This window comes from Pyrus communis, chromosome 6 (assembly GCF_963583255.1).
Source record: "Pyrus communis chromosome 6, drPyrComm1.1, whole genome shotgun sequence".
Classification (NCBI taxonomy): domain Eukaryota; kingdom Viridiplantae; phylum Streptophyta; class Magnoliopsida; order Rosales; family Rosaceae; genus Pyrus; species Pyrus communis.
Genome location: NC_084808.1, coordinates 9223496 through 9240525, shown reverse-complemented (window position 1 = coordinate 9240525; position 17030 = coordinate 9223496). Strand labels below are relative to the sequence as shown.

Here is a 17030-nt window from a genome sequence, read left to right as displayed (position 1 = left end):
CATCCATGATACATCTTGTTATACTCTTTTTCCTTTGACTAGGATTTTTCCCACTGGGTTTTTCCTATCAAGGTTTAACGAGGCAACATAAGCATACTTAACACTATATCAACAATCCAAGCAAATTTGTATTCTTTTTTCTTCGTTATGGTTTTTTCCCACTGGATTTTTTCGAGCAAGGTTTTAATGAGGCAACTGATGTTGATATGTTGGCATCCAAGGAAGGGTGTTGTAAAAGAGAATAAATGCCCACATATTTTAGACAAAGATGAAAGGTAAGGAAGACTTAAGAATGGTAGCATTGTTGTTCTTCTATAATGTTTTTCAAAATGCACTCATTTCATTTTTATGATTCTGCACGGATATGGCTCTATATAAGGAGCATTCCGTGTATGATCACAACACACAGAAAAGAAGAGAATGAAAGCAATAATATCAATATCCCTTCCCTTCTCTCTTTACTTGCAATCTTTTTATGTTATAGTTACGAAAAGAAACAGTGTGATTCATTGCACCTGCTTTGCTCATGTCTCTAGCAAAGGCTATATCTCTCACTTTTGCTTATTTATAACAATATGAGCCATTTTCAACAAAGCTCCATTTGTTTTTATTTTCAGCTTTTAATTTTTTTAAAAGAATAATTTTGTATGGCTATCTACATGGCGACACATGATTGGATTAGTGGGACCACACATGTACCACTCAAGGACTATTTTGGCTAAAAAACCGTGAAAAACATATTGCAATAGACTCGTCATTTCCATGTGGGCAGAAGATGCAACGGAAAAGGATGTTTGAAGCAGAAAACCAAAAGATCCTTTGTTCTTGAACCCTCACTTCATTCTGACTTGCAGACTGTTTTGGATATATGTCAACAATCTATGATAAAATTATATATGCTAATAAATAATAAATGCGAATAAGAAATTAACAGAGTATGAACAATGAAATAATATTGAACAGAAATATTGAAGATCGAGGCTTGTGTACCGCATTGTCCATAAAACACAAATTTTGTCCTTACTCAGTGCTTATAGTTCTACGGACGTCTGCTTCACTAGGATTCAACGATCAAGTTAGAATTTTAGCACCAGAAAACTTGGCTTCTGGCGAATTTCTATGTGGTTCTCTCAGTAAGGATGTTTTGGATTATAGAAGAAGAATTGTATTTTCTGTGTTCTAAATGCCATGTAGATGGATGTATATATAATATGATTATGTCTGTTCGCAACAGGTATGAGGAAGAGATGCATCTGTTGGGAGACATGTTCTCAGAGGGGTGTTTTCTTTCTGCGTTTTTTCACACTTCAGAGTCTGTTGGTAAAAAATAATTAATTAATTAAATTCAAAATTAAATAATTAATTAAATTATTAATTAGTACACCCCAAAGCCCAACCCAAGGGTGAGCCCAATTTTAGTGTAGAAGGCCTATCGCTCCAATCATTTTCTATAAGAGACAAGGCCTTATAAAGTGAGGAAACCTTTTAGAAATGACCAATGTGGGACAAATAAATTTCTACTCAAAATTTCCAACAGACTGAAATCTAGAAGAATTCGCTTATCAAGAATTAGAGTCAAAACTTGCAATACAAGTACGTGCAGCTGCATGTTATAAATCAATTCTTTTGTCTCCGGCAGCCGAGCGGGAAGAAGAAAAAGACTACACAACATTCTCTGTTTTTTCTTGTCTAAAATTTTACTTATTTGCTCCCATGGTCATTGGTGAATTCTACTTGGTTGTGTTTTGCTAGAGACTCTTTGAATTTTCAAGTTCAAGTTGTTTAGCGGAAATTGCGTTATCGTTCTTTATTAGTGTTGATATCAACTTTTAAATGCTCGTTTTTCTTTGGTATAAAGATCACCTTGCCTCTCAATTCAGAGTAGTGGATTAACTGCAGATATTCTTCAGTTGTAGTAGTCCAATACTTGGGGAAATTCTTTGGTACAACCGGATGTATGTCTCCCTATTAGTATCTCTCACATCACATAATACTGTGATTCTCTCTGATACTTCAGTTACAAGGAACAGTTCAACTGCTTACCTCTTACTCTATCAAGCATATCTCTTGTCACAAGTAATTTATATCTACTAAAACTCAGCGAATGGGTACTGTTCATTAACAGTGCCCATCCGGTTTTACCCCTTATTCTCTTTATGTGTTTTAGGCTTTAGTGGGTTTGTATGATGAATTGGCCACTTTGCCCCTCTCTCATTTTTGTTCCCGTGCGTGCGTTTTGTATGGGAAGATGCTTCCAGCATCTTTCATTTTTCACTTTCCTCTTTCTTTTCTTCTCTCTGTCTTTCCGTTTCTCTCTATTTCTCCGTTTGTCTTTCGGTTTTGATTCCAATCGGATCGTGTGGAAGGGTGTTTGGCATGTTTTTCTTGCTGTTTTCCACGAACGAATCGCTCTGTTTCAGGTGTGTTTGTTCATGCGTTGCTTTATTTTCTGTTTGGTTAGGAAGAAATTTTTTTAATTGATTGTTCTAAAGTTCGGCTCTTCACCTATTTTGCTCAGCGTTTTTTTCTATTTCTTCGTGTTTTACATCTGGTTCTTTCGTTTGATTTCGTTTTTTGGTTGCAGGAAACATTCGTTTGATTTCATTTTTTCGTTTGATTTCGTTTATAATTTGATTAAATTGTATTTTTTTCCATAAGAAAGATTTGCATGCCGTAGGGAAACAATTGGCTGAAATTTATTACACCAATCATTGCTCATATATAAGTTTAAGAACTTAATTACTTTTCATTTCTATAGGTCCTTTATAGATTTTTGGATTACTTAAGCAAATTTGACTGGGAGAACTATTGTATAAGTTTAAACGGGCGTGTGAGGAGCTCAAGATCTTATAAAAGGTATTTTCACCTTCTTCTTCTTTTTTTTTCCCTGTGTGTTTGTTTTTTAACTTTTGGGTATTTGGTAAAGCTTTCATCTTTTGCGTAGTACACCATTTGTGGACTTAATTTTGGCTATTTGATAATTTCCTTTCCAAAATTCTGATTATGTTTATAGTTCTGTCAGTCATTACATTCTTTATAAGTACACTGAATTCACATTGTATTTCAATAAATTTTAAACGCTTTGTCTACACTCTTTAAAGTTTTTACTTACAAATGTGTTGATATTTGTAATTACTGAATCAAATGATCACCATTCCATTTAGCAGAAAAAAAATGTCCAACATTAATTATTCTTATCATTCACAGATGTGTGTTTCTCAAGCTTTGTTCTATGCAAATTTAAATGTACTTGACACTCACTTCAGGATCATTGGCATTGATCAAATAAGGTGACCAAATTCTTATTATTGGTCATTCAATACCTTTTTTCTTTGCTAAGTTTTTTTTCACCCCTCTTAGAACTTATTAACTTTGATATGCTTCAAATTATTCCTTGCTATAGAACCCACCTCAACTGCTTTCAAAATAATCAGATGCTCTTTTACATAATTATTGAATTTTCACAAGAAATTGATTTATTTATTTTTATATTTAGGCAGGCAAGAGAAAAGGGATTGACAAAGCAGAAAGTTTTAGAGAAAGTTAGAAAGTGTCAGGTAATAATTGTGAATGTATTTTGGGTTATTCTTCTTTTCATAGGCTCAAAATGCAGTGCTTATTTTGTGGTTGATAATTTTTCTGAAAGGTATTAAGATAGCTTCTTTTGTCAAATTTTCCTTCCTTTTTGGTTAATGGTGGGAATAATACGGGTAAAAAAAAACTGCATGTTTCAAAGGAAAAAATACACTAGCGCACACTTGGAAATATCTGGAGGTATTGGCAAATCTCACTTTGTATATAAATGCTTCACAATTCATGGAAAACCACATGACTCCTGAAAATGATAGTAGCAAATATGATGTATTGATACTAATATTTTAATAACATGTTTCTTAGGGTGTAAGAGTTATGCGAGTATGTGTAGTTTACCTTGGGTGTGGGTTGATGGTTGTACACATGTTACGTTTGTGTTACAATACTTAAAAATAACACCTTATTTCGTGGATGAATTTATTTCTACTCTTCATTTAGGCATTGAACCTGATACAATTTTAACATATTGATAGACTAGAAGTAGATATCTGTTTTGTATTCTCCACACTTCTGTCTAACTTCTTCTTGAGTGATAGTTTAGTTAATTTCTTATTACTTTCTTGCACGTTACATATGGCTCTTATGAAGTAAGAGTTTCTGGTGATAGGAATTATCGGGTATCTGCAATAATGAGAATGCAAAGTAATAGGTTTGTCATTTTTTATTTATATTAATTTCTTATTGTTTTGTAGATTAATAATTATCCATCTGATTATATTTTATTGTGTTAATGTATAGCAAAATAGAGTGAGAGTGAAGAATGAATAAGGGTAAGATTTTCAAACTATCCAAGGGCTTTAGTATAATAAAATGTCTCGACAATTTTACCTTATTTTTTCCTATTTGCTTTTAAAAAAATTTAGCCTCTCAAATCCATTTTGTGCATTAGTTTTAAATTTTCACTTTAATCTCATTAGTTTGATTCTAATTCAATAAATTTATGTAACATACAGTTTTCTATTAGAAAAATAATTGACCTTTGAATAGAAGACGTTGTCTTGCTTGATATTACTAGACTAGCAGGTCAAAAGATCAACCTTTTCCTATCTCTAAATGTTGATTCCTCTCTATTCAACAGAGTAATTCCTTTTTATTTTCAAGCCTTGAATTTTATAAACTATTACATTTTAAAAGTGTAAGTTGATGATTACATCTGTCCATTTCTTGAAAAAAATTAAATTATCAGATGATGTCTCATGATACCAACTCCCCTTACTAGGGCATTATGAATCCAGTCGAATGTAACCTTCTCATTCCCTTTTCCCAACATTTAGAATAATTTTTTTATCATGCATATTACCGTTCTTCATTCTAGATTTGATTCGTTTAGTATTAAAGCTGATGCAAGGATTAATATCTCATTGTACCACTGCAGCTATTACCACAGTTGTCACAATTGCAGAGATTCTCAAAAACAATAGATTTGCTGTTGAGAAAAGTAAGACATCTACTTTTATTTTCCTCCTTTCAAAATGAGACAATCAAATTAATAAGTGTGGAATATCATGTTTATGACATCTTACTTATTAAGAAAAAACTTTACATGTGCAATTATTAAAAAATATCTAATTGCGTAACAATTAGTTTTTTGGGCTAGAGTTTTTGAGTTATTTCACGATTCTCTCTCTCCTCTTTATTTTTTTTTAATTACATGTAATAGTTTATGGTCAATGTGATTCCGTATCTATTTGATTAATTATATTCTTAGATTATGTAGGAAGAGTAGCAAGTAGCAATGATGATGCTTTTTAAGTCAGTTACTCTTCTTATTACAGACAAAGTCATTCGGATAATAGCCTTGCATATAACATCCTTTCAGAAGCAATCCATATGTCCATATTGGTAAGCATCGTTTTCCTATTTTTCTTTTATTATATATTTTCAAAGTGTAGTATTTTGACCAATAATTTGTTATTACAAGGGATTTAGATTTTTTATACGTAAACAATTTTTTTGAAGTGTTAATTAAAATGGTTAATTGATGGGTATTACTTACCTATGCATATTCTTGCTTAGTATTTACTATGCACATGCATATTCATGTTATACTAAGTATAATGTTCACTGTCATTCACTTAATCACTGGATATTTAAAAATATTTTTTTCTTTCCATTTTTTCTTGCTGAAGTGTTAAGCAATATAAACTAATACAAATTTGGTTTTTTCATCGTTAATCTACTCATGCTAGGGATAATTTGAGCTTTTACATTCTTTTGAACATTTTTCATATTTAACTTGCAGGATCAATGTCACTATACACTTTTCTGCAACTGTTTGTTCTGTCTTTCTCCCTTCCTTTGTGTAATTTTAGTCAATTGAATTACTCTTTTTAACTTAAGATTGAACTGAAGTGCTAAGAACTTAGTTAAATAAAAGTTTACATTGGTTTGATGACATTTAGGTGTTAAGTGTTAAGTGCATGATTATTAGCTCCACGACCATTAGATACATGATCTTTCATATGTTTTTACTATAACATATCATAATCCCGCAGCATCGCGCGGGTAGCACTTTCTAGTTAAACCTAAAATCCTGGTGCAGAAAATAAATAAATAAAAATCAAGGATCAAATAATCATAAGTAGTCCTCCAAATCAGTATCTACTGGAACCTCATATCCATAAACCATGGAGCAATCATCCAACTTGTCCGAGGAAAACTTAGGAATCGAGCTCCTTGCAACCTTAGAGTTATGGCCATTGGTAAGAAGCTCTAATACCTAAAGGCAAAAGAAAATCAAATATATAAATCGTAGTTTCAACTCATGTCTTATGAATTTATTGTATATACGGGACAATGCGCAGCAAATCAGTGATGTACCTCATGCATTGGGGGTCGCCATACTGAGGATTGTCTTACACAATCGGAAGCTGTAAGCACTATTCTGTGCAGTTGTTCTGTGTCATATTTCCCTTCCAGTTTTGGATCAGCTAGTTTGGCTATGTCCCCTGATTCCATAAGAGGCTTTGCCTGCACAACCGTTATAATAATAAAAAAAAACAGAATGGTAAAAGAATGAGGAATTTTCTGTCAGAATCGTAAAAGAACGAGGAATTTTATGGTTTTTTTAATTTTTTAATTTTTAATTTATTTATTTATTTTTTATTTTTTTATCCAAGAAGTAAGATATCCATGCTTGGAGTTTCTAAATTTCCAAAGTATGTGTCCTTGCGCATGCTGCGAGCGTCTACATATTTTATGTAGGTTAGGTTAACAATTTCATACCCATAGTAGAAGGTTTTGCTTTGATGAATCCACAGGCTTTCTTCCAGTTACAATTTCCATAAGAAGAACTCCAAATGCAAAAACATCAATTTTTTCATCAACAATTCCGTTCATGAAGTACTCCGGTGCTAAGTATCCAAATGTACCCTCAATTGGAAGCACAGCATGATGAGTCCATTTGTTAGGAAGCCACTTTGCTAGTCCAAAGTCTGTAATCTACAGAGAGACAAATTCGTATCTAAATTTAACCAATAAATGGCAGTCAAGCATGTTATTGTCCGCTTTGGGCCCGTTCCAGCACCGTAGCACGATATTGTCCGCTTTGGGCCCCGACCACGCCCTCATGGTTTTGTTTTTGGGAACTCACGAGCAACTTCTCAGTGGGTCACCCATCATGGGATTGCTCTAGCCCCCTTCTCGCTTAACTTCGGAGTTCCTATGGAACCCAAAGTCAGTGAGCTCCCAAAAGGCCTCGTGCTAGGTAGGGATGGGAATATACGTTTAAGGATCACTCCCCTGGGTGATGTGGGATGTCACAATCCACCCCCCTTAGGGGCCCGACGTCCTCGTCGGCACACCACGGCCAGGGTTAAGCTCTGATACCAAATTGTCACATCCCGGCCCGGGGGGACCACTTCCCGGGCCCGCTCCAGCACCGTAGCACGATATTGTCCGCTTTGGGCCCCGACCACACCCTCACGGTTTTGTTTTTGGGAACTCACGAGCAACTTCCCAGTGGGTCACCCATCATGGGATTGCTCTAGCCCCCTTCTCGCTTAACTTCGGAGTTCCTACGGAACCCAAAGTCAGTGAGCTCCCAAAAGGCCTCGTGCTAGGTAGGGATGAGAATATACATTTAAGGATCACTCATCTGGGTGATGTGGGATGTCACAATCCACATGGCGACACATGATTGGATTAGTGGGACCGCACATGTACCACTCAAGGACTATTTTGGCTAAAAAACTGTGAAATACATATTGCAACAGACTCGTCATTTCCATGTGGGCAAAAGATGCAACGGAAAAGGATGTTTGAAGCAGAAAACCAAAAGATCCTTTGTTCTCGAACCCTCACTTCATTCTGACTTGCAGACTGTGTTAGATATATGTCAACAATCTATGATAAAATTATATACGCTAATAAATAATAAATGCGAATAGGAAATTAACAGAGTACGGACAATGAAATAATATTGAACAGAAATATTGAAGATCGAGGCTTGCGTACCGCAATGTCCTTGACACACAAATTTTGTCCTTACTCAGTGCTTATAGTTCTACGGACGTTTGCTTCACTAGGATTCAACGATCAAGTTAGAATTTCAACACTGGAAAACTTGGCTTCTGGCGAATTTCTATGTGGTTCTCTCAGTAAGGATGTTTTGGATTATAGAAGAAGAATTGTATTTTCTGTGTTCTAAATGCCATGTAGATGGATGTATATATAATATGATTATGTCTGTTCGCAACAGGTATGAGGAAGAGATGCATCTGTTGGGAGACATGTTCTCAGAGGGGTGTTTTCTTTCTGCGTTTTTTCACACTTCAGAGTCTGTTGGTAAAAAATAATTAATTAATTAAATTCCAAATTAAATAATTAATTAAATTATTAATTAGTACACCCCAAAGCCCAACCCAAGGGTGAGCCCAATTTTAGTGTAGAAGGCCTATCGCTCCAATCATTTTCTATAAGAGACAAGGCCTTATAAAGTGAGGAAACCTTTTGGGAATGGCCAATGTGGGACAAATAAATTTCTACTCAAAATTTCCAACAGACTGAAATCTAGAAGAATTCGCTTATCAAGAATTAGAGTCAAAACTTGCAATACAAGTACGTGCAGCTGCATGTTATAAATCAATTCTTTTGTCTCCGGCAGCCGAGCGGGAAGAAGAAAAAGACTACACAACATTCTCTGTTTTTTCTTGTCTAAAATTTTACTTATTTGCTCCCATGGTCATTGGTGAATTCTACTTGGTTGTGTTTTGCTAGAGACTCTTTGAATTTTCAAGTTCAAGTTGTTTAGCGGAAATTGCGTTATCGTTCTTTATTAGTGTTGATATGAACTTTTAAATGCTCGTTTTTCTTTGGTATAAAGATCACCTTGCCTCTCAATTCAGAGTAGTGGATTAACTGCAGATATTCTTCAGTTGTAGTAGTCCAATACTTGGGGAAATTCTTTGGTACAACCGGATGTATGTCTCCCTATTAGTATCTCTCGCATCACATAATACTGTGATTCTCTCTGATACTTCAGTTACAAGGAACAGTTCAACTGCTTACCTCTTACTCTATCAAGCATATCTCTTGTCACAAGTAATTAAACCTAAAATCCTGGTGCAGAAAATAAATAAATAAAAATCAAGGATCAAATAATCATAAGTAGTCCTCCAAATCAGTATCTACTGGAACCTCATATCCATAAACCATGGAGCAATCATCCAACTCGTCCGAGGAAAACTTAGGTATCGAGCTCCTTGCAACCTTAGAGTTATGGCCATTGGTAAGAAGCTCTAATACCTAAAGGCAAAAGAAAATCAAATATATAAATCGTAGTTTCAACTCATGTCTTATGAATTTATTGTATATACGGGACAATGCGCAGCAAATCAGTGATGTACCTCATGCATTGGGGGTCGCCATACTGAGGATTGTCTTACACAATCGGAAGCTATAAGCACTATTCTGTGCAGTTGTTCTGTGTCATATTTCCCTTCCAGTTTTGGATCAGCTAGTTTGGCTATGTCCCCTGATTCCATAAGAGGCTTTGCCTGCACAACCGTTATAATAATAAAAAAAAACAGAATGGTAAAAGAATGAGGAATTTTATGGTTTTTTTTTTTTTTTTTTTTTTTTTTTTTGATCCAAGAAGTAAGATATCCATGCTTGGAGTTTCTAAAATTTCCAAAGTATGCGTCTTTGCGCATGCTGTGAGCGTCTACATATTTTATGTAGGTTAGGTTAACAATTTCATACCCATAGTAGAAGGTTTTGCTTTGATGAATCCACAGGCTTTCTTCCAGTTACAATTTCCATAAGAAGAACTCCAAATGCAAAAACATCAATTTTTTCATCAACAATTCCGTTCATGAAGTACTCCGGTGCTAAGTATCCAAATGTACCCTCAATTGGAAGCACAGCATGATGAGTCCATTTGTTAGGAAGCCACTTTGCTAGTCCAAAGTCTGTAATCTACAGAGAGACAAATTCGTATCTAAATTTAACGAATAAATGACAGTCAAGCATGTTATACTGAAAAGGTTGTTTGCTTGTTCACCTGCGGTTCATAATCTGGTCCCAGAAGGATATTTGAGGCTTTTATGTCCCGATGGATTATTCGGTGCTTGCAACATTCATGTAGATAGTGCAGACCCCTTGCAACTCCAATGGCAACCTTGTATCTAATAGGCCATGAAAGCAACTCGCTGGATTTACCTGAAGATTGTCTCATGCAATAAGCAAGTTGTTCATAGCAGGCATAATTTATGTCCATAATTCAACAGGTCATGAATAATTACTGAGGCAGTAAGTATATCTTTCTTACCGTGCAAAGCAGAAGACAAATTTCCTTTTGGAGAGAAATCAAAAATCAGGTAGAGTCCGTTTTCAATGCAGCAACCGACTAAGTTAGCGGTATTAGGATGGCTGACATGTAAAATTACACCCAATTCCACGAGGAACTCTTTTTCCTTGTTAGCATCCTTGCTGTCCTTGGCCAACATCTTAACTGCAATGCGTCTTCCATCAGAAAGATCGCCCTTATATACTTCTGAATATCCACCTCGACCTACTATATTATCTGAAACGCAGAGGAAACAATTCGCATGTGAATTCCAAGTAAGCCGGAAACCACAGGGCTACAAGATAGGTTGGCAAAACCCCACAGCTTTCAACATTTTCAAATAACTATTTTCAGAACTAATTGTACTGACATTTTTACCTGGGTGGAAGTTATTTGTGGAATTCATTATCTCCTTGTAGCTGAAGCACTTCAAGAAAGGTAGCTGCAGTTCGTTCTTGGATAAACTTCCGTTTCGTTTTCTGAATGGTGAACCTAAAAACGAAGTAATGATCCTGCAAGGTGACAATCCTTGCTTTCTTAGGGTGATTTTCCTATTAAAATTGGGAGGAGCAGGAGAGGGGGACGCTGTAACGGTCGAGTCTACATTGCTACCGGTATCATCTTCTGTGCTCTGAGATTCAGCTTCAAATTCACGTAAAACAGTTCTTGGTGAAGGGTTTTTGTTCTGTGTTTCTTGGACGGTTTGCTTTTCAGAAAAGGATGTAGTTCTGCTACTGTGCATGATATCTTGCAACGATGTTCGTGAACTTGATTGAAGGATTTCTGATATTAGATAGAAACAGATTAGAATACAATCCAATCTACAAAAGGAGTTGTTATGCCATCTGAAAGCTTTTGAATTGAACTAGCTACCTTTGGAGTCTGCGGATTCTGAATCTGAATTCTGTTGAGGTTGCTTTGATTTCCCAACTAAAACCAGTGTGCACCTAGCCGGGGAATGCTTGAAGCAATATTTTGTGATGGATGGAGTTCTAATTCAGTGAGGAAACCATGTCAATGATCATGCGATCGATACAAGTTATAAAATGTTGAAGAAAAAAACAGAAGACTAGAATAATTTTAACCTTTTGGATTGGTTTCTTGAGCCACCAAGAAGGAGATAGTCTGCTGAAATTGATTTTGCTTCCTCAATCAGACCTCTTCCAACACTCGAGCTAAAAACTACTCTTGCTTCTAAATTTACCTGAAAATTAATGTTATGCATATGAAACTTATTATAACCTTCAACAGAAGGTTATCAATACTGAGAACATTTTTACAATTTTCAAAATAAGTTGATAATAATTCACTTCATTAAGCTCAGTTCACCTGCTTAAATTGGCAACTCCTGGCAAATTCTCCAAGCACAGATATAACATTGGCTTTTGCTCGACGAAGCTGCGATTGATTTTTTGTTCCTGATTCGCGCTTTTTCCTCTCCTCGCCAACTGAAAAATAGATAGCCATATGTAAGACTTACCAATGCAAATGAATTGACTTGTGTAGTTGACCATGCTACTATTTTGATAAATGTGATAAAAACAAATATTTGTAAATTGATACAAACCAACTGACCAAGTACATGGATGGCAACAATGGTGTCATTTTGATGTGCAAGAACTCTGATTGCCCATGAGAGCAACTCCTGACTGTCATCTGCATCGGAAGAGATGCCTACGAGTATTCTAGAAGGGGTAGAAGGAGGCATTTTGTTTGTCATGAATTATTTAACTAACAGGTTGTGGATGCACTACTTGATGGGTATAATGTGAAGGAGTACTTTCTTTCAGTTATGTGATCTAGTTGTTCTTGTTGACCAAATTAGGATTATATATATGGAGAGGGATAACATAATGATTAAGTCAGTTGGAAAAGTGTGAGGACTAGTTCTCATTCCATTAGTCTTGTTTAACAAGCATGAAAAACTCTTTTGCGAGTGCCAAGATTAGAACAACTGCTCTCTCTCTCTCTCTCTCTCTCTCTCTCTCTCTCTATGGAGCTACAATTAAGTGTTGTGGTTGGGTGCTTTGGGGTATAAGCAAAGTTGGTGGCACGTATTTGATTTGTCTTGTTTTGTAAGACAAAAGAAGAGACTGGTCTGAAATATAGTGAAAAGAGAAACAAAGGAGCCCCTCGTCATGATTCATGAATGAAACGTTGATAGGACACTACAGTTTCTTACTTCATCGTTAGAAAAGAGAGATAGAGAGAGAGAGAGAGGAAAACTAATCTACACATGTAAATAAAAAAAAGGATTCTATACTTATATCTATATGTTTTTGTATTGGCATTGGGCATTCAAGGGCACATCTGAAGGTCAAATAACTTCAATATACATAAATGAAGACATAGTTTCAGAATATGTGCTGTCATTTAGGGCTGGTTTGGTATTGCTGTGTTTTGAAAAAAAACTGCTTCTGTTGTGCTGTGAGAATAAGCTCATTTTTGCTGCTTCATGTTTTTAGTTTTTTTTTTTTTCACCTAAAACTGTGAAAATAAGTTATTTTTAAGTGTTTACCAAACTGCCACGTAAGATCTTTGATTTCGGTTCAATTAAAATTTATAAATTAGGAATATCAAATATATTAGTCTTAATTATTAGAACTCGATGAACTTTCCAAGTACACTAATTAATGCACTCAAACCCTAACAAAAATTGCAATTTAAATTATTGAATTGGCAGCCCTTTTCTCGAACTTTTGATAATTCGAAAAAGGTCAGCCATACTCCACACTATTTATAGCAGTTTCTATTATGCACAATTTCACAAATTCAGACTTTCTATGTGACACATCCCAACCTGATTAGCTTTCCAACCAAGGGTGAAAATGTGCTGGTGGACGCTAGGTTGATTATAAAAGTGACGAAATATAATCACTTAATGACGAAGACATGAGTAAAGAAAATATGAAGTGAATTATTTTGAACTAAAAGGCTCATTATTTAATTATACTATCATCTAAGTTCCTTGCACAACCTCTGCAATTGGGGACACAATCTAGAACTAATTCCATTTTTATATTACCTCAACCAGAGCATAACAGTAGTGTTTCAACCATAACTCACAAAAGCATTGCGTTGTGCCACATATATAATGAAAGTAGTTTGTATAATTGATTATAACTCGATAACGACAAAGCAAAAGTGAAACTACCCAACTAGTAGTAAGTCCGCACTACTACTAAGCCCATTCATCCTCCTCAATGCAAGCCTTTCATCTTGCTAGGCTCTAAGGGGGTTCAAAACAAAGTGTGAGTGGATCATAATTATTTATCATGTAAAAACCATTTTCAACATATTAACCCCTATTTTGTAAAGCATATATAGTTGAAAAACTACATAATAGTATTTACTACCATAACAATAAATGAAATTCACAATCAAATCATTAATTGAAATCATTTAGTCAAAGTTCAAAAGTCATACCTTTGTTCAATAAATCATAATAGCGTCTACTAGCATAAGTAGAGCATGCAGGGAATGCTAGCCTCTACTTGCTAAACTGTGACATCCCGTCCCGAAAATATCGAAAACGTACGTGTGAAATGACAATTTTGCCCCTATTTCGTTTCTTTTACGTTTATTGGTTGTTTTTGTGTTGTTGGCATGCTTTGAGCCACACACACCTTCCCACACACCTCACACCCTTTCTCTCCTGTTTCCCTGCTCCTCCCCCGTGTTCCCTTCCTCCCATTTCCTTCGAACTCGTACGGACACACACCCAAAACCCCTCAAACCTTTACAGATCGAGGGAACCAAGACCATAGTCGAGCTCGTGAGGCTGGGAGGAGTCCAGTCGTACCATTTTCAGGTAAGGTTATCACAGTTTTCACGTTGATTTCACAAGGTCCGATTTGGGGTACTATTCATGCAAACGTATTTTCTCACGTTTTAAGGAAAATGGAGCTCGTAGGTAGCTTGGTGAGGTCCCAAGGAGTCTCGGAGTAGTTCGTTTGAAGAATTTGGCCGTCGGGATGGCCTTATTTGAAGTTGGCCGGATTTGGAGTTTGGGGACAGGTAAGATCTCGTAGTTTTTGGCTCTTAAAAATTGTTTGGTTGTGTTCTCCTAATTTTAGGCGTCATTTTGGTGCAAAAATCACGAAAAATGGTTGAAAAACGAGAGAGAAATCGAAGTTAGAAGTTTTTCCAGTTTTCCGGCCCCAGCGACGGCACCGGAGGTTCGCCGGAGAAGGAGACGGAATATTCCGTGAAGTCTGACGGAATATTCCTGATGCCGTTAACGGAATCTGTCAAAACTGACGGAATATTCCATACGGCGTCAGTTGACGCCGTCAGCGTGCCAGGCACGTGCCTGCGCGTGGCCGTGCCTTGGCCAGTGCGTGGGGGCGCGTGCGGCGGTGGAAAATTTTTCTAAAAATTTGGGTGTGATCCTGAGGTTGTGTAGAGCACGTTGGTATATTCATTTGTCCAATTTGAGCAATGTATGAGAAGTTATTACGAGAAGTTGGTTATGTGCTTTAAAATTAACGTTTTTATAGTTGTTTCGCATATAGGTGATACGTATCCCGAGGACGAGCGTGGTCACTCGAGGCAGGGGGGCTACGACCCTTCCACATACCAGTGAGTGGGCTTTTGGTTTTCCGTATATACCTATATACTATATTTTCCCAGAATTGATTTAAATGGTTATCAGTTTTATGCCATGCATTACATTATCGTTATTCATGCATCGTTGGTTACGTTAGTAATTGCATATATATATACATATGCATATTGGGTGCTGTGGACGCACAGGTAAGTGTTATCTATATTTATTTTCAGTAGTGGTTTGAGATGCTTAGAGAGCTCATAACCTGTACCCCCGGTGTTAGTGCTCCCGCCCAGAGTAGGGCATAGTCCTTCACGTGATGTTCACCTCCCGCACCACACGCTCAGCTTGGATCCAAGTTAGGTGCACAATCCTGTCGTACAGACCACATTAGGTGGTTCCGACTCGTAGGTGACCCGCGATTATTCGCACAGCTTTCACGTGATCGTAGCACTAGAGCGTATATATGTATTACACCCAGGCCTGTCGTACAGACCACTTTAGGTGGTTCCGACTCGTGGGCAGGTTCAGTTACTGAGTTTGAGATTTGAGCTCTACATGCAGCCGTACAGGTCACATTAGGTGACTCCGGCTGCCAGATTATTTGTTATTGATATGATTTATACCTGAGCACTTGCATATTCATTATGAGATTTTGACATGGCATAGTCTTGAGCATGATTGGCATATCTATATACATACGTATATATGTTTATTTTCTGGGAAGTATACAGGTTTTACGGCGAGGGGATAGAATGTGTTTTACTAAATGGTTTTCAAAAAGCTTTGTTTTTGCCCACTCACGCTTTTGTTTTGCGCCCCTCCAGGTTCTGGTTGCTTAGCAGTTTCGGTGGTTTCCCAGAGGGCTTTTCCGGCATTTCTGACAGACACTCACCAGCGTAGGGTCACCTTCGGGTGTACTGTGGTCGCATCATTTTCTTTTGGACTGCTGTAGACTTATTGCTCTGAACTTAGCGTCTCACTTACGCTAGCACTTGTTTCTACTACTTTGTATGCTAGTTTTCAATTATTCGTACTTTTTATCACTATTTTATTAGCTTCCGCACGTGCACATGGTTACGTCACCTCCGTGTGACGGCCAGCACGCCCTTGTCTCGGTCGGGGCGTGTCAGTTTGGTATCAGAGCCTAGGTTTGGCAGTCCTGTGTCTTTGTGAGTATTCTAATGGTTTTGGTGTTTTCTGTCAGAATTATGCCGCCTCGTCGGGAGCCACGTCACTCTTCTGAGTCTAGCTTCCCCGATGTTGCTCAACTGGGGGAAGTTATTGCTACAGCCCTTCAGTCAGTGATGCGCCCTCCCCAGAGGACTCCTCTGGAGACTATGTACAATCTGAAATTGGATAAGTTTGAAGGTAATGAGGGTCACGAGGGCGCAGAGCAATGGTTAGAGCACATTGAGAAGACTTTCCGTGTGTTGCACAATCAGGGGAACCTTCCTGTTGAGAGGTGGGTTGAGACGACCTCATGGTTTCTGGGTACGGAGTCTGCAGCCTGGTGGGAACAGGAGCTTTGTCGTTTGACTCCAGTTGAGAGGGCTGATTGGAACGTTTTCAAAGAGTTGTTCAAGAGGAGGTTTGTGCCTCCTGAGTACATTGATCGTAAGAAGCAGGAGTTCACCGAGCTGAGACAGCGGAAGATGACGGCTAATGAGTACTATCGTAGGTTTACTGATTTGTCTCGTTACCATCCTGACGTCGCTGGTAATCCGGCGGAGATGCTTCGTCGTTTCCGCCTAGGTACTAAGAAGAAGTGGCGTTCGATGGCGACTACTACTCACTGTGAGACTTACCAGGATTTCTACGAGATATTGTTGAGGATTGAGGATTCTGAGAACATGTCGAGCGAGAGTGAGGAAGAAGAAAAGGATGGCAATCAGAAGAAAGATGATAAGGGTAAAGGTCAAGCGTCGCTCGGGCCTCGTAGGACTCAGAACTTCAAGAGGGGTGGTGCTAGTTCGAGTTCTTCTAGTGGTGGATTTAGTGCCACTGGACAGGGACGAGGAGGTAGATTTTCTGGTGGTACTCGAGGCCAGAGACAGGGTGATGGTGGTCGAGGTAGAGCTCCAGTTTGCCGCAGATGTA

At 37.3% G+C, this 17030-nt stretch overlaps 2 protein-coding genes and 1 long non-coding RNA gene across 6 annotated transcripts; 2 read left to right on the top strand and 1 right to left on the bottom strand.

The window, feature by feature from the left end:
* Positions 1-2290: 2290 nt before the first annotated feature.
* Positions 2291-5985, top strand: LOC137737970 (uncharacterized). Of its 4 annotated transcripts, XR_011068851.1 has the most exons (8): positions 2291-2420; positions 2759-2856; positions 3208-3290; positions 3497-3557; positions 4333-4364; positions 4970-5032; positions 5370-5436; positions 5837-5985. It is a non-coding gene; the product is annotated as an uncharacterized lncRNA (long non-coding RNA). The 4 variants fall into 4 exon arrangements; XR_011068849.1 differs by lacking the exon at positions 3208-3290; XR_011068850.1 differs by having other exon boundaries at positions 3208-3557.
* A 184-nt stretch (positions 5986-6169) lies between these two features.
* Positions 6170-12101, bottom strand: LOC137735923 (probable receptor-like serine/threonine-protein kinase At5g57670). The gene is made up of 10 exons (XM_068475276.1): positions 11957-12101; positions 11711-11829; positions 11467-11585; positions 11255-11373; positions 10760-11164; positions 10364-10618; positions 10097-10254; positions 9796-10011; positions 6415-6564; positions 6170-6313 (listed from the first exon to the last, which is right to left on the bottom strand). The coding sequence occupies exons 1-10, from the start codon at positions 12099-12101 to the stop codon at positions 6170-6172; spliced, it is 1830 nt and encodes a 609-aa protein (XP_068331377.1).
* Positions 12102-16141: 4040 nt separating this feature from the next.
* Positions 16142-16779, top strand: LOC137736002 (uncharacterized). Its single transcript, XM_068475353.1, has 2 exons — positions 16142-16685; positions 16772-16779. Exons 1-2 carry the CDS (start codon positions 16142-16144, stop codon positions 16777-16779), a joined length of 552 nt encoding a protein of 183 aa, XP_068331454.1.
* Positions 16780-17030: the final 251 nt, after the last annotated feature.